This window comes from Anneissia japonica, unplaced genomic scaffold (genome assembly GCF_011630105.1).
Source record: "Anneissia japonica isolate Jap-2015-1 unplaced genomic scaffold, ASM1163010v1 scaffold2856_len114153_cov99, whole genome shotgun sequence".
In the NCBI taxonomy this organism is placed as follows: Eukaryota; Metazoa; Echinodermata; class Crinoidea; order Comatulida; family Comatulidae; genus Anneissia; species Anneissia japonica.
Window position 1 is genome coordinate 33,625 of NW_022697759.1, and position 17,514 is coordinate 51,138.

The 17,514-nt window shown below is 34.9% G+C and overlaps 1 protein-coding gene across 2 annotated transcripts in view; it reads right to left on the reverse strand.

The window, feature by feature from the left end:
• The window catches only part of LOC117102328 (helicase with zinc finger domain 2-like), an 81,215-nt gene that overhangs the window by 26,823 nt on the left and 36,878 nt on the right, over positions 1 to 17,514 (reverse strand). Inside the window, exons 5-10 of one of the 2 annotated variants that reach the window (XM_033242588.1) lie at positions 13,964 to 17,321; positions 13,431 to 13,814; positions 13,028 to 13,119; positions 11,035 to 11,100; positions 9,145 to 9,315; positions 8,698 to 8,814 (exon numbers count right to left, since the gene is read on the reverse strand). In XM_033242588.1, the coding sequence (XP_033098479.1) occupies positions 8,698 to 8,814; positions 9,145 to 9,315; positions 11,035 to 11,100; positions 13,028 to 13,119; positions 13,431 to 13,814; positions 13,964 to 17,321 (4,188 nt within the window). The remainder of the gene's footprint in view (positions 1 to 8,697; positions 8,815 to 9,144; positions 9,316 to 11,034; positions 11,101 to 13,027; positions 13,120 to 13,430; positions 13,815 to 13,963; positions 17,322 to 17,514) is intronic. The other variant, XM_033242589.1, reaches the window with a different exon arrangement.

Below are 17,514 nucleotides of genomic sequence, written 5' to 3' on the forward strand. Positions count from 1 at the left end.
CGCTCCCCTTCCGAACATCAACAGTTTTAATAAAATCAGATGAACAACATTAAGTATCAGAATAAATGTCCTCCACTACAAATTTGTCCTACTCTACAAATTTGTAGGATATTTTGTTATTTTTTGATATGGTAGATGTAACTTCATTTTTTATTGATTAAACAAATTTAACACAACTGTGTTACACTACATTGTATTACACTGATGTAATATGTTTCAATAAAGTAATATCATACAAGTTTGAATGTTTAATATTTCTTCTCTTCCCATGAAAATTTATTTTGTTATGTAACACTTCAAGCAACACCTCCCACCCCTATGTCACACACTGTAACATTTTCCACTATACCCCCACCCCCTCTGCGTTACATAATACTTGAATGACCCCTGTAGTACTAGTAGTATAGGCCTAAGAGACAGGTCCTACTCTATGTCGAAAATGAACTATAACTGAAAGACGAACTATAGCTGAAATTATGCATGACGTAAACATACGAAGCCATGCCCCTCGGCTGAACCCGTTGTATTTAGCAACTACCTAATAATCAAGGAACAGTGAAATTCACTGTTCCCTGCTAATAATAATATAAGCGACGGTGGTTACCCAAGCGAGGTGAATGTAAAGTTTGTACAATATTGGAGTACCGCATTTTTATCGCACTTGTATGTACCCTAGCCTACTACTTGATCTTTCAATTTTATTTTCAACTAAAAATAAAATCAGCCAAACCTATATAATGAAAAAACATAGTTTATAGCTTATACAAAATTGTGTCAATGTTGTTTATTGCCTCATGTTCATAATATAAGCGTGACCCAACTGGGTCCTATCGGCTTGCAAAGTAATTGGGTTGTTGTTCACCATAAATTAATATCTAGCCCAGTAGCCTTTTTTTTTTACCGTCATTGGCTATTAGTCACGTTCACAATTTTTTCTTTTGTATTTAGAATAAAAATATATACTATTGTTTTAACAGTAATTGCCTTAGGCAGTCTCAGTTTTGCACGGTAATTATGAGCGACGATGACAGGTCTATTTCTAATATATTAATTATTACATATTTAAAATAATGTCCATGATTGTTGTCTAGTCATGCAAAACAGCAATAAGAAATCGCAGATGAATGTGCTGACACATTCGCATCATCGACACTCTGCGCCGACGATCGTCGGGACGCGGTTCCATATGGAAAACGGAACGCGAACAGCACGGATGATCCACTACCACCACCACCAACAGACGCTGCGTCACGTCGTCTGCCAGCTTTGAATTCGTCAGCCAAGTACCGTTGGGTCAGCCAAGATTTACTTACCTAAATAAAGAGATTACCGACGATTGAAAAGGGTTCCAGAAATAACTTCTTTATAAAAAATAAACATTTTTTGATGCAATGTTTTGATATAAATGTGAAAGTAAACCTTCATGAAATCAAATATTTTTTCTTTGTTTCCTATTCCCACATCTCAAGTTAGTATGGTAAATGCAGTTCAGTAACTAGTATTTGTCATAATTGCAAAATAGGCCCTATCTGTTGCTTAAATTACAGGTACAAGATAGTAACAGCTCTGGAATTTCAAACAAATGGGACAGGAAAATTTACGGGTCGCTTTTTAGTTTTCACAATGCTTTATCGTTAATCTCACAAGTATGTCTAGAAACAATGTAACCAAAGATTCTGATGAAAAAGTAATTTGTTCTGGACTCGGACCTATTTGTTTATGAGTACAGGCCTATGATGAAATTCCGTAATCATTTTGTCTATTTCCGTACGACCGTATTTAGGCAAGATTCGCTACAATGAGAAGAGACCAAGTATATGGAAGGCCACATTTATTATTTATTAAACTCACACGTATTTATAGTTTTTCTTTCGGTTTTTCTGAGATTTGCTTGATTTAAAATGTATCGTAATATTTAAGTTCGTTTGTTGGTGTCTTATATCTGCTTTTTTCTTTTGTGTGTATTTTAAGTGTGTGCAATGTTTCCTTTCTTTTTTTTTCTTCATGTTTGTTTGTATTTTTATGTAAATTTGTTAATTTTGATGATCATGTATATATAACTCTTTTTAAAATTAATTACTGAGTAATTGGATTGTGAATAATTTGTAAATTTTGATGACCTTGTATATATAACTTTATTTATTATTTAATTAGATTGTGAATTTGATTAATTTCTTTCCTTTTGTATTGTTTGCAACCGTGTATTTTTTTTTCTTAATTTTGTAGAGACCCAGATGGCGTATCGTTATTTTACCCTCGTGAAGTCACTTCTCGAGTTAAACAATCGACGGTGACAAGCGGCTAAAATTTGGTTATAACACTTTTTCCCCCTTAAATCCCACTTTTTGTACTACGCAACATCAAGATATGATCTTTCCAATATATAAAGGACCTACGGTTTGAGTTTTGTTGAGGTAGAAGCTTATACCATGGTTAAGGTGATTTTTGACTGGACTAATAATAAAATGTAATTTATATAAGATCTTACATGCAAGAAAAGACAATAATTTATAGAGAATGTGTGGCTTACGTACAATGATCTCATCTTAGGTTGTTTAGTACTGTAAAATTATTTCACTGACATTGCTCAAAGAGACCGTAAGGTTTTTCTTATTTTAAACAACTCACTGCTCGTACTAAAAGTAAGAGGTTTAAAACATTAGAGATGTTAAATTTACTAGTTTCAATATACCAGACGACCATGTAGATATACTTGAATTAAAGCAAAGATCTATTTTCAGTTAATTATATGTGTCGAACGCAGCTGAGATATCGCCACAAAATAAACATAAACATAATATGACATGCAACACTTTTAATCCCGGTATCCTGAAGTTTATTCATGTCAGTTTTTTTTTTTTCTGTGTTAGCTGTAGCCAGTTCGTGAATAAAATACAACTTAAATTTACTGTTACCAAGTATTTACAGCAGAGTATTTTTTCAGTTAATTGTATGTGCTGAGCTGAGAAATCAACGAAATAAACATAAACATATGACATGCAGCACTTCTAATCCCGGTACCCTGGAGTTTATTCATGTCAGTGTCTTTTTAGGCAACGTGTATCTAGGTATTTAGCTAGGTCTCGAATCGTACTGTGTCACTGTTTACAATAGTCAGTCATTGTCCTCGCTTCAGTGTCTAGCATTGACTGGAGTCTGATCTCACCAACTGCCTTGAGCGTCATTTTCACTTTATTTATAAAATATGTCTTAGTCTGATCATTTTCGCGTGTCTAGACCCCCTTAATCGGTCTAGAGTGTAGGCACACATACTTGGTCCAGGCCAACTTTAGCAGTCTTGCGATATGATAGTCTGGGTCTTGAATCAATTAGGTCTACAATTTATAAGGTAGGGATGTCATTTATCTCCTATTCTAGAGTAGAACTACTTAACCTTCGTCCTAAAGACTTCAAGGTAAGGTCTAATATTTTAAGTAACCTAAATGGGAAAGGACACTTCCATTATAAATGTCTTAGGGGAGGTAAACACATTCCTTTAAGGAAAAACAAACAAGTGCTAAAGTAACACATGAACTGAGATCGAAATCAAAATTTTTACAACATCATCGTGATATTTTCTCTCCATGTGAAAAGGTGAAGTTCCTATTCCTAATAGGCCTAATAGGAAAAAGTACAGTGTAGGAGCAGCAACTTTTTTGAAGTGGAATTTAGGTAAAATAAACATTCAGTCATGTTCTGACGACTTAAGGTTAGATAATCTGATGAAAGAAAGCAAAAAGGCCAACCTTGATGTAGTTTGTATACAGGATGAGACGACTAAGTGAGGGTTCAGTTACTCATCTCGGTTACAACGTATATTGAACAGGCATGAAAATAACACGATTATATGGAGTTGGGATTGCCATTAATGTTCGTACATTCATATTGATGGTATTATGCCCATATCTCCACATATCAAGGTCTAAGGATGTAAGATAAGGTTAACAACAGCTTATGCAATAACAAAAGACAAACCACTATCTACCAAACAGCAATTCTATAAAGAGATTAATAACATCTGCAAAATAGAAAAGAACCGAAAAATAATCATTCAAAGTAATTTTAATGCCAGATCTCCTTCTGCTGCAGAGCGTCTTCATTTAGTAGCCGAAACTACAAAACTTCAGAAGATGAAATATGTAACGAAAACGGAGGGATTTTCTTGGACTTTTGCAAGAAAAACAACCTTTCAATATTAAACAGCTGGTTTCAGCATAAAGAGGCACAGCGCAGATGGTAGAACCAAGGAGGTGTATGATTTCAGCATCTCCGAGTCTTGGTTCCGACAGTTTGTTAAAGATGTGAGGGTCAAAACTCATATTTCTATTCAGACCACAGACTTCTCGTAACCAAGCTCGCCACGCCATTTAATAAACCTGGTAAAAGAAAAAGAAAGGCCGACGCGAATTTGGCTATCTGCACGATAGCTTTAAACAAAAAGCACAGGAAATAATAAAGCAGTTTTTCGTAAACAGCAATATCAGAAACATAAACATAAATGAGCAACAAAATACCTTCTTAATCCATAAGTTAAAACAAATTAAAGACAAACTACCAATGATTAAGAGACTCAGATACACACTTCCTTCCTACCTAATAGATGATTTTAAAAAATAGAAATAAATAAATATAACAAAAACTAGATTTGAACTCGTAACTTAGGACGAGTTAGGTGATCCGCAGATCCCGCACTGAAAACGTTGACTATCAGGAAATGGAGCAATAATAACCAAAATATGGTCAAAAGAATAGAAATTCTTCTACCAATGATACTACGCCTAAAAGGTTATTGCCTGTGAACGTAAGATGGCGCTAGACTCAAAAGAACACTATGAAGAATAAATGGATTTAGCGATGCACGTCACTTGATCTAAAGTGGGTGTTGAAATATAAAAGATAGTGTTTATGATGGACGGCACATTATTGAACCGTACACGGATGGTACTGTACATATATATAGTGCTTGACATGAAGTGTACTTGTGTCAAGTTTCAATAAAAAAAAACTCTTTACGGTGATGAATTTATGATCAATAAAAAAAATTTGCAACGTAAAACGCAAAATTGCACGTACATGACGTCACTGATCACGTTGAAAAGCTTATGGTATCCATTCTAGGTCAAGACAAATGATTGTTGAAAATTTTAATGTTAATACGTTAAGGCAATCTTGAAATATCTTGTCCAAAAAATTGGAGAGAAAGAAAACAAGACATAACACGCAAATATATACAAATCTGTGGTGTGCCTTTAAAAAAAATTTTCATGATGATGACGTAATCAAAATAAAAAATGGTGTTGACTTCAAGTCAAGAGAATTTCCTCAGCTACAAAATACTGAAATTTGGGAGAAAATCAACTAAGGATAACCGAGATACGCGTATATGCGCATTAAAATTATGGCGTGATAGATGAAAATTTTTTTAATTCAGATGCCATTATGGTGACGTCACAATATGCGATCAGCCATTATGATACAAAAAATCATATCTACAACTCACTACCTTTCTAAAAATTTAATAAAATTTGGGGGTCACTGTTCATCCTGAGGAGGTATAACTGATTAAAAATAGGCATAATTTTGATGTATTTTCACTGGAAATCGATAAAAACGCGCAAATGCACTCATATCTTTGATGTGTGCGTACGGCACTGTTATTGGACGTAACATAACTAAAAAGAATGCAAATATGTCATTATAGTGTAAGGAACTCAAAATATGTCAAAACTTGTAATTTGAAGCATCTGTAGGCGCTACACGCACAAAAATGCGCGGGCGACCCCTAAAATTTGAAAAAAGTTGAAATGCTCAGAATTACCAGATTCGTACACAAATTTAGTCAAAACGTGATTTTGAGCATCGCGAGCCGCAAATTGGAAAGTACTATGCATATTTTTAGTACTTGACATGAAGTATATTTGTGTCAAGTTTCAACAACAAAGTCCTAAGGATGATGACGATGATGATTCTATGATCAATCAAAAAAATTGCTTTAAAAAACAGTAAAATTGCGCGTAGATGACGTTACGCGTGACCGATCATGTTGAAAAGCTTACTGTATCCATTCCAGGTCAAGACAAATGATGGTTAAAATCTCATGTTAATAGGTCAAAGCAATCTTGAGATATCTTGTTCACAAATTTTGGGAGAAAGAAAGAAGAATAATAAGTAGAAGAAGATCATAGCTCATAGCGGATCACTAAATAGAAGAAGATGATCCTGACAATAACAAGAGGTGATAGCGGATCACCAAATAGAAGAAGATGATCCTGACAATAACAAGAGGTGATCCGCTCATAGCAGATCACCAATAAAAAAAAAACAACCAAAGAAATAAAAAACAGAATGCTAAAAGAGGAGAGACACAAACACAATGAAGCAAGACAGCATAGACATGTCACAAAACTATGGCGCAATGCAAAGACGCATGAGAAATGTATCAATACCAAACCCCGAAATAAAATATGTCCAGGTCTCTCAAAACATTTTAAAGAACACTTCAACCCAGACCATTCACACCTGACAATGCCAGACAATATAAAAAAAAAAACCACCGGAGTGCATAACACGGCTGCACAGCCACGTAAATGATATTAACAATTTACCTCCTACGCTACCAGAAATTAAAATTGCTATAGAGAGTCTGAATAACGGAAAAGTTTCTCTCGATGTCAGAGGAGATATCCTAAAAATCGTCTTGAAACATACAGCTCCTGACCACACAATTTGGATTCCCGTCTGGCTCTGGGTGTAACCATAAGATTTTCGTACTAAAACAACTTCAGGAGGTCGTATATAGCTCAATCAGCTGCTATATAGATCTCACAGCAGCCTTCGACCAAATAAACCGCTCATTCCTCTTCCAATCAATTAGAAATAGGATACCAAACGTCCAGACAACCGAAGATATTGACATCCTTGAAAATATGTACAGTTCCACATCAGCTTACTAGCAAATGAAGAGCCAATGAAGGATTATTTCGAAACAACTGCCGGAGTAAGACAAGGTGGCAACAAAGGTCGTAATCGGTTCAATTTATACATGGACTATGCGTTAAGGATATTTAAAAACAGATGCGAAAAGGCGAGTATTATTCTTTAAATTCCATATTTAATTCTAAACGAGGCAACAAATCAAACACAAAGAGCAGTATATTCATCTGAAGGATTCTACAATTTTATTGAGGGGGATATGCCAACGACTTAGTGTACGTAGCTGGTCATCGGATGAATTAAACCAGATATTAAAGATACTTCACAGAACCTTTAGTGAATTCGGATTAGAAATAAATCATTTCAAAACAGAAATCATGATCTGGAACTGGGACGAAAATAAAGAAGACCAATACCCAGAAATATTTATCACTATTAAGAATAAAAATATCCGTACCTCAAAGGCGTATAAATATCTAAGTGTCTGGAACACGTTTAACAACATTTCCATTGGTCAAAGGGAAATCGATCACAGACCTTCTAGTGCTAGGGCGGCTTTTTCTGAATACAAACATTTGCTTGTAAACAAAACAAAAACATTAAAATTTCCACTAGAATTTAATGCCATCTTACATAGCTTAAAATCCAAGAATCAGTTTCTGAAGCAATGCAATTTTCTATCAATACAATATTAAATTACTTATAGGCTCTCTTTAATAACATTAATTTTAGGTCTCCTAAGACAGGTGTTTATAACTGTGTGAATTTATTTTATTTTGATTCCGCCACACACTTGCATTCTAATGAAAGCTATGGCTATGAAAGAAAGTACAACTGTCGAAGGAAAAGATATGAATGTAAAACAATGAAATAAAATGAAAAAGAAAAAGGAAATGAAGTAAAAAAAAGAGAAAAATAGAATGAAAGGAAAATAAATGTAAGAAAGAAAAAAGATCAATATAAAACGAAAGGAAAAGAAAGGTAAGTAAAAAGGAAATGAAATAAAATGAACAGAATTTAAAAATGGAAGGTAACCAAAAGAAAGAAGGACATGAACAGAATTAAAAAAAAAAAGAAAATGAAAGGTAAACAAAAGTAAGACATGAACAGAATTGAAAAGAAAGTGAAAAGGGGAAAAAGGAAAATGAGAAAAAAAGATAAAAATGGCAAGGAATGAATAAAAAGAAAACAAAATGGAAAAGGAAAAGAAAAGAATATAAAGGAAACGAAAAGAAAGAAAAAGAAAAGATTAAAAGGAAAACGAAAGGAAAGGGAAAATAAAAGGAAACGAAAAAAATGAAAAGAAAGGAGTAAGATAAGAAAGAAAAGAAATTAAAAGAAACGTAAAGAAAATTAAAAACTAGAAGAAAGAAATTGTATTAAAACAAGATTAATGGAAATCTGTTACCAAGAAGGAATCAGAAGTTTGGGGAAAACGCAACTGGTGTAACTGTGAATGCAATTGCGGCGGGACAACAATTGGATGCACACATTTAAATATGGTCTAGAAGGAGATACTGTATTGTTAACTTAAATAGGTAAAGCATGGTATGTAAAATAGGGTAAGAAGACACAACATTGAATAGACATTGCACCTATGAGATGGCAAGATATCATTTTTTTCAAATGATAACTAAATAAAATAATAATAAACATAACTCCACTTCCTAGGCCTCATAAAATATTTCCTTTGGAAGTTTTTGTGCGTGTGCCTAAACGGGAAAAAAATAAAATTTAAAATGTGATAAACGGGTGTAAATTTACCTGCAACGACTTCAACAGACCTGTTTGAAGGACCACAGTACAAGACTTGTCCACTTCGTTCGTTGATTTGAGCAAAGAAAAACGCAAGCTGGGAACCTGTCACGCTCTTTCCAGTGCCTATGATCCAGGAAACGTAATATCGTTAACATTATGACCTTAATACTATGTGTTTTTTACTATTATAAATTTATTAGATTTCACTTAGAGCATACTTAGAATCATGGTATTAAAATAACATAAAATCTACATCATGTCATGTCAGAAAACAGAGGAAAAAGAGAAAAAAAATTGGGAAGAGTAACAGATTAAAGAGAAGAGACGTCTGCGTATCAGAAGACGATAAAAACGATATTTAAAACTGTGTAGATGTACATCAAACCAGAAAAATAATAAAATAACAAAAAGAAAAAAAACAGCGGGGGCATAAAAATGCTATGTTTTAAGTACCTGGAGGACCTTGAATAACAGTAAACGTCTGGAAAATCGCCCTCTCGATAGCATTTGTCTGTGAAGGGTTTGGTGACGGAAGGGGAGGTACGTCGGGATACTCTGGAATAGAATCTATGTTCCAACTCCTGAAGGTTCTGTCCAAAGTTTCACGTACCTCGTCGTCGGTACCTAATTTATAGAAAAAATATTATTTTTGTTTAGTTTTAATAATTATGATGTTTAGGCCAAAGAAAATTAATACACAGAAAGTAAGGTAAAGGTAGAGGTATAACCCTTAACTCGCAGTGCCATTGTGCTAAATTGCGTATGAGCGTGGTCTGTCACTACCTATTTGCCGTAAAGAGGCGTTCATGGCAGCAATCTTACCTCATCAATCCTTAACGATAGGGGCATGTATTTTCTTGTAAGCGTACTGACAACGCTTCTACTGGAGCCAAACGCTCAAGAGGCGAGTGCTCAATGCTTTAAAAAAAAATTCCCTTTTTGAGGAATAGGAAAACGTGTGCAAGTTTCATGGAAGATTGAGAACAGAAAACGATAATATACAAAAGAGTACTGGTTCTAGTAACTTCAGGAGTAGAGTGCTTAAAAACAATGACATGAACGCAACCTCGGCCAGGGGATATATTAGTTCAGAGGATTAAAAGGGCCTTACGTACCTAACAGTTAGTAATTTTAATACGTAGCATAACAGATGGTGACGGACGTTAAAAAAGAGGCCGCCTGCATAGTCATTTAGGAAGGAAAAAGCAGCGAACAGGGAAGCAAAAGATTGAGCCTTGGATTGGAGGTTTACAGAAAGGTAAAAATTGGAATTCGGCTTAGACCGCATTGAATTTCGTTCCTTCTTTTTGTTCCGCAGTAATGTCCATATAAATCAAATATTATAAAGCTATATTTCACTTCAAAAACGTAAAGCTAAGTTGGTTACTTGTTCGGTGTTCAATATTTGATAACTGGAAATTAGATTCTTGTTCCTCGTTCGATATTCGTTACTGCTGAACTTAGATATTTGTTCGACGTTCGATATTCATCCCTGTTCGTGTTAAACAGGGCATTGTTCATTTAATGTGTCACATGACCCCATAATGAATTAATGAATGTCTGGACAACCTAGAAAAATACAACTTGCCCTACCCCAATCCGGGAAAGTACACATTTTTAATAAATAAAAATATGTTATTATTCATTTATCAGAAGGCCTTTTAGTACAGCTTGGGCCAGGGGCCTGATGGCCCCAATGAATAATCGAATGTCTGGAAAATCCCCAAAAAATACAACTTGCCCTGGCTCAAGTCGAGCAAGCGCCCATTTTAAGTAAAGATATATTGTATTTTATTCAATTTATTTATCATATAACTGTATATAAAATAGGTCACATGACCCAATTTTAACAAAACGGTCAGGTACCAAGTGGTCCCAATCATTGAATGTCTGAACAACAAAAATAATACAACTTGCCCTGGCGGGCAAGTATACAATATAGATCAATAAAAACATTGTATTATATATATTTCACTTATCACATAATCGTACATTTTAAGTGTAACATGACCCTTTTTACACGGCTTGGGGCAGATGCTCAAAGGTTTTAATGAGTCATTTAATATTTGGACAATCCAGAAAAATACAATTTGCCCTGGCCGAAGCCGGGCAAGTGCCTATTTTACATCAATAAAAACCTCGTATTATATTCGTTTTCCGTCAAAAAATAACTGTAAATTAGAAAGATCACATGGCCTCATTTAAACATCATGTCACAAGTGCCCTATGGTCCCAAGCTTCCAAATTTGAAGTAAAAACTGCGTTTGCACATTTTGAACTTAATTCAATACGAAAAGAAATGCTTACAATAAACAGCACCTAAAATTATGTTATTGTTATTACCATCATCGTCGTCGTCGTCGTCGTCGTCGCCGTTGTCGTCGTCGTCGTTAGTATTGTGATGGAATGCTAATACAAACAGAACACAAATAGATCAATTAAGGAGATTAGGATGGTAAGCGAACAGGTATGTAAAATTAGATTTATTCTATGATGTAATGCACTCCTCTACCACAAGGTAGGGCAGGCTTCTCCGACGAGGGAGCTATAGCCTGCTCACCCCTCAAATCTGGACCCACCACTGGTGCTCAATGGTCCCCATGAATCAACGAATGTCTGGACAACCGCAATAATACAACTTGCCTTGGCTCAAGGCGGGCAAGTACTTGATTTAAATAAAGTAAATAAATTGTACAAGCACTTGATTTAAATAAAGTAACTAATTTGTATTATATTTATTTAATTTATTCTATGATGGAATGCACTCGTCTACCCCAAGGTGGGGTAGGCTTCCCCGACGAGGGAGCTATAGCCTCCCTCACCTTTAAATCTGGCCCCATTACTGGTGCTCAATGGTCCCTATGAATCAACGAATGTCTGGACAACACACAATAATACACATGCCCTGGCTCAAGGCGAGAAAGTACTTGATTTAAATATAGTAAATAAATTGTATTATATTTATTTAATTTATAACATAGGCCTAACTGTATATTTGAAGTGCCACAAAGCTTAGTATGATTTAAAATATGCACATGCCTGACTTTGGCCAGAAAAAGTTGTATTTTTCTGGATTGTCCAGACAAAGTGACTCATTGAAACCGTTGGGCACCTGGCCCAAGTCGTTTAAAAGGGTCATGTGACACTTCAAATATACGGTTATGTTGTAAATGAAATAAATATAATACAATTTTTTTCTTGATATTAACCAAGTACTTTCCCGCGTTGAACCTGGGCAAGTGAAATTTTTAATTTACATTTATTTGATAAATAAAATCAATAAAATCCAATGTTTTTATTATTTGAAAATGGGCACTTGCCCGGCTTGGGCCAGGGCAAGTTGTATTTTTTCTGGATTGTCCAGACATTCAATGATTCATTGAGACCACTGGGCACTTTGCCCAAGCCATGTAAGAAGGGTCATGTGACACTTCAAATATAAGGTTATATGATCAATGAAATAAATATAATACAATGTATTTATTGATTTAATTTGAGTACTTTCAGCCTTAAGCCAGGGAAAGTTGTATTATTCTGGGTTTTCCGTTGAAATGAGGCCATGTTACCTTTTTAATGTACAGTTATTTTATAAATGATATATCCTTTGCGAACATTTTAAAGAAAAAAATATGTTCACAAGACCTGCTGTTAGGAATATGTGATTTTTTTTTTAGTAACATTACCTCCGTGGTCTACCACGGCGTGAAAAAGGAAGGCCTATCAAATAGGCCTAAAAATCCCAAGTTCATGCCACAGATTAGGAGCAGAGAATAGAAGCTACCTGAAGCCAAATTGTTTGGGTAAAGGGCGAGTTGTCACAGCTAAGAGGACATGTAGAAAAATAAGACAATGCAATGAGATCAGTCCTAAAAAGAATAGCCCTTGAATTGTCATGTGTCAATGAAGTTGTTTGAGATTAGGTCATACGTGGTCTGTTCAATGTGCACAGACAGCAAGTCTTTAACTGAACCTGTGGAATACCAAAAAGCAGTGAATTGCAATAGTCAATCTTGGAGGAGAAAAAAAAACATTATTGAGGTTTAGTGCTGAGTTATTATTGTTCATTAAAATATTTCTGGATCTTGGAGATTTTTGTGACAGGATGGTACGTAGACTGACAAAATGGTATTAATTTGTTAATAATAAAAGAACAATGATGTTGATAGAGCTGATAATGATAGCAACAAACGAGTTGTCTCTGAACATTACATAAGCGATGTAAAATTGTTACAAAAAAAATTGTTACAAATGAACAAAATTATATACAAATTTGTTAAGTAAATACGGAATTGTAGATGAAGATAATGATGATTGCTTCAGTTCTCTTTTAACTGACCTCCATTTGAAATAATGTCTTCGTGAAGGACAATGCACCTTGTAATTGATGTCTCATTTGACCCTAAAGCGAGCACTGCTGCTTCTGTCCGCCTTAGAATAAAGAAATTTATTCTAATTAGTTTTGGGCTTAAATTAGAATAAAGTAGAAAAGTCAAAATATAAATTCATCTTAAACTGTATTCTTCGATTGTTGTGAATTTACCTCATTTACTATACGGTAAACCATTCAGTTATAAGTTTCGATATATCAAACCTTTATTTTATTCTGCTTTTTTGATTCCACATTTTACTTCTGGCAGGATGCCTTCGAACTAGCCACAATAGGTAACTAAATACACAATTCTACAATTCTCACACGGATTTATGTTTATGAAGGCACTGCATCATAATATGGGACTTACCTATCAGGCGTACTTTTAGGGATTAACTCTACGGTACATAGAGCTTCTTGTTTCAATATTTGAGAAAATGGAAGTTGTATGGCAGATTGATGAAGCTTTATTTCGACCATCAAACATGTTTGACTGTCATTTACATCAGTTGTATAACAATGACCAACCCAAACAGAAGTTGATTTTCCTTTCAAATGAGTAGGTTTGCTATCTATAGGGCGTGGTAGACACTGGAGATTAGAGTAACGGATGCAAAGGTAGTCCAAAACTGGAGGAACATCATCATCTTCATTATCATCATCATCATCATCATCCTCATCACCATCATTATCATCTTCGTCGTAGTCATTTTCAATTTCCTCTCTTCTCTTTTTCCTTGAATTTCCGAAAAATCTGGAAAAAACCAAACATTTACAATATATTAACCAATACAAATAAAATGAAATATATTTATAACTATTAATAATTAACTAAAACAAAGGTTAAAATTACGTTTTCAATATGCATAATTATCGCCTTTGAAATGCAACAATTTTACTTACCGTAAGACATTGGTATCACAGAATTCCTTCTGAAGCATAAATGAGCCTGTGAATAATCCGCTGTCATTTTTCTGCCACAAGATGAACACATCTCTGATAATAGTTGCGTTGTCTTCGTGCACGGCACCATAAGCTGAGCACATCGCTAAAACTGAAAGCCATCTCTTTTTGTACTGTTCAATATTTTTTGAACCACGAGGATTTTCCGTTGCCAGTTGAGAGAAACACATAACAGGATTTTTGCGATGCTCAACACACACATCCACGTTGTCAGCTAAACTAACAAGCTGGATGGTTGGTTGAAGCATCCCATTTCGAAGTTCAGGAGCTAGGTGAACACGCATCACATCAAAGCGTTGAAACGTACATTCAAATTTTTCGTATTTTACCGTGTCAACCAAGTGTTTATGTTTTCTCGATTGACATTGTATCTTTATATCTTCAATGCAACCGGGCAAAGCATTATTTACGTCTTGTTGAGTTCCTGATATAATGGCATCTACCAAATTCTGCCAATATTTACTCTTCATCTCAACCTCATATCTAGCAGGGTCTAATCGTGACATTTCATTTTCCTTTACGGATGTTAGTAAGCTTGATTGATCTCCTGCATTACAAAGAGTTATCTTCCATGTTGCAGTCGATATCTCATTGTCTGTTACAACGCCTCCGAATGGTTTCAAATAGTTAAACCTTAGAGGGTCTTGACATCGACTGATGTAAGACTGTGGGAATGCTAGGTATATATTTGTATCATCTACACTGTCGATGACTGGTTGATAAGGAAGTGCACCATGTTCTTTCAGATTAAGTGCCAATACGAAATCTTTTGTTCGCCGTTCGAAACGTTCCGCATTTAAAGCTTTTTCGTTCATAATATTGCAAATGTCTTCAATATCTTCAGACATGTAAGGAGGTTGTTTGACTCCCTTCAGTGCTGCCACGAGAAGACGATGCACAACCAGATCGATGTATCTCCGAATAGGCGACGTGAATTGTGTGTAGAGTTCAATTGATAATGAATGATGCTTCGTGTCATCTCGACCAGAGCAAACATATTCAGACTTACATTGAATGTTGTAATGTTTCAACTTCATTATCATTAGTTGTGGATGAAGCATGTCATTTGCCACTAAATCAATTATTTTGAAAAAGACTTTATCCTCGGATCTAGGTGTAGGCGTAATATTTTGCTGTTTGTTTAACAAGCCAACTAGTTTGTGCCAAACGTCTTTAGTCAAAGTCATGTTGTCAGATAAGTCGTCTGGTTGCTTTTCTGCCTTAGCTGACATTTCCAAACTATTTTTGATTGGACCATGGAAAGTTTTAATCCATTTCTGCATTTTATCGGAATCTGGCGATAATTGTCTTTTTATTGGAACGCACTTTGGATACTTTGAGATTAGAAATTTTCCAACTACTTCATTTGCAAGTAGCATGAATTCTTCTACAAGTGAATATGCCAGTGGACAGTCTAGGTCATCAGTGACATCATCATGGTTGTAACAGTACCTACCACTTTTCAATCGAATTTTTCTTCTCTTGGTTGCGAGTTCATTAAATAATCTTATTTGCTTCGTCAGGTTTTTAGTAGGTCCATCAGATCGTTTTTGAATTATTTTCTCAATCTCTTCATAAGAAAATCTTTTGTCGGAATTAACAATAGATCTTTTAATTTCTGTTTCATTCTCTAACACACAACCTTCTTCGTTGATTTTGAGAAATACTGATATAGCAAACCGGTCTTCATTTGGTGTTAAGCTACAATTACTTCTGATTTGTTTCATAGGAATCATAGGAATAGGTTTTGCTGATGTGGGATAGTGAGAGGTGCACCTTTTCTTCGCCTCTGTATCAATTTCAGTTTCTTTTTTAACAAAATATGAAACGTCGGCAATATGGATACCAACTCTGTAATGACCGTCAGGTAATTCTTTAACGCTTAGTGCGTCATCAAGATCACTTGCCTTAGTGGGATCAATTGAAAATATACACTCCTTTTGTCTTAAGTCCAATCTGTCACGTATTTCATCCTTTGGAATTTGCCACCCTTTTTTGAACTTCATATTTAGCTCTTTCTTTACAGGTTCACTCCAATCGCTTTGAAAGTCAACATTATGTTCGAGTGAGATTATTTTAAGTCCCCTGTCAAGAGAATCCCCGGGCGGCAGTCGTTCTATCACACATCCTAAGGGATAAATGAACTTTGGACACCATCTTAGGTACCTAACAACGAATAAAGCATTAGGTCGGTCTCTCATTAATACTTCTACACTGCCATTATTTTCTAATGATTCCTTATCATAGATCATAAGTCGTGTCTTCAGATGTGATGAGACTTTCTTACCAAGAATATCGAATTTAGGTAACGCCATGTTTGTTGGAACCATCATATTAGTATGCAGGGCTAATTTGCAAACAATCGCCTCTAAACACGGTTTGAAGTGACGCTCCATAACGTATTTTACTTCTCCGTAGACTTCATTGTTTCCATTGCCTAATATTTCCACAACAACTGTATCCTTTTCAAACGCCGTACCCCTTCGTCTCGCACTAGTTATAGAAATATATTTTCCAGTTTTGGTATCAATTGCAAACATTGTTCCTGTGTGATCAATACTAAATGTGCAATATTTGTATTTTTCTGGTTCCTGTTTACACTTATCTAACCAATATTTTCGTGGATTCTCAAGTGCAACCTCTTCTGGACAGAAAGTGTATTTAATATTTCCTTCCTCTATAATTTGTTTACAGTCTTCTAATTTTAATTTCTTCCAATTGATCTTTTTCTTTTTTTGAGATGTTCCTTTTGGCATACCAACATTTTCTTCTAAATCCTCGCTTTGCATATTACCTAATTTTAACTCCCGTAATATGACGTCATTGAGCTTTTCTTCAAATCGTTTTTCTGTATATGTTTGAAAATTATCTTCATTTTTGCTAGTAGAATTATCTTTAAATACTTTCTGGGTGTTATTTGTTAAAGAAGATGACATTCCGGATGGTTTAAACGGTTTGGCTGTAGGATCCAGTCTTTGTCTTATACAGTATATCTCAGTCATTATTTTACCAAAAGTAAGACTTTTTGGTAAAAGGCCACCAATATTCTCACATTGTTGGACGTATTCGCTCCAAATCGAACAACATTCACCAGCAGAACAAAGTGCGACTGGATCGCCGACTACTACAATCATGGATTTAGCACGTGTGAAGGCGGTGTTTAGGAGCTTTTCATCAGACAAGAAACCATACGTGCGTGTTGAAATGAAGCCAGTCCCTTTAAATGCCGTCACCTCATCCAGATTTAGGGTTTTTCTTGTCCGAACAGTCGAAATGAACATAACTCGAAACTGCCTCCCTAGAGGATAAAGTTAATGTTGCATCATCATTATATTCATATTTATATATTTATTTAGTACCGCAAAACGACTTAAAGTTCGTAATTATCATATCATTATTTACTTATAAAAAGTATCTCATCGGAGATCGTGTCTTGTCGGTAATATATATATATATATGTATATATATATATATATCTGTCTCTTATACAC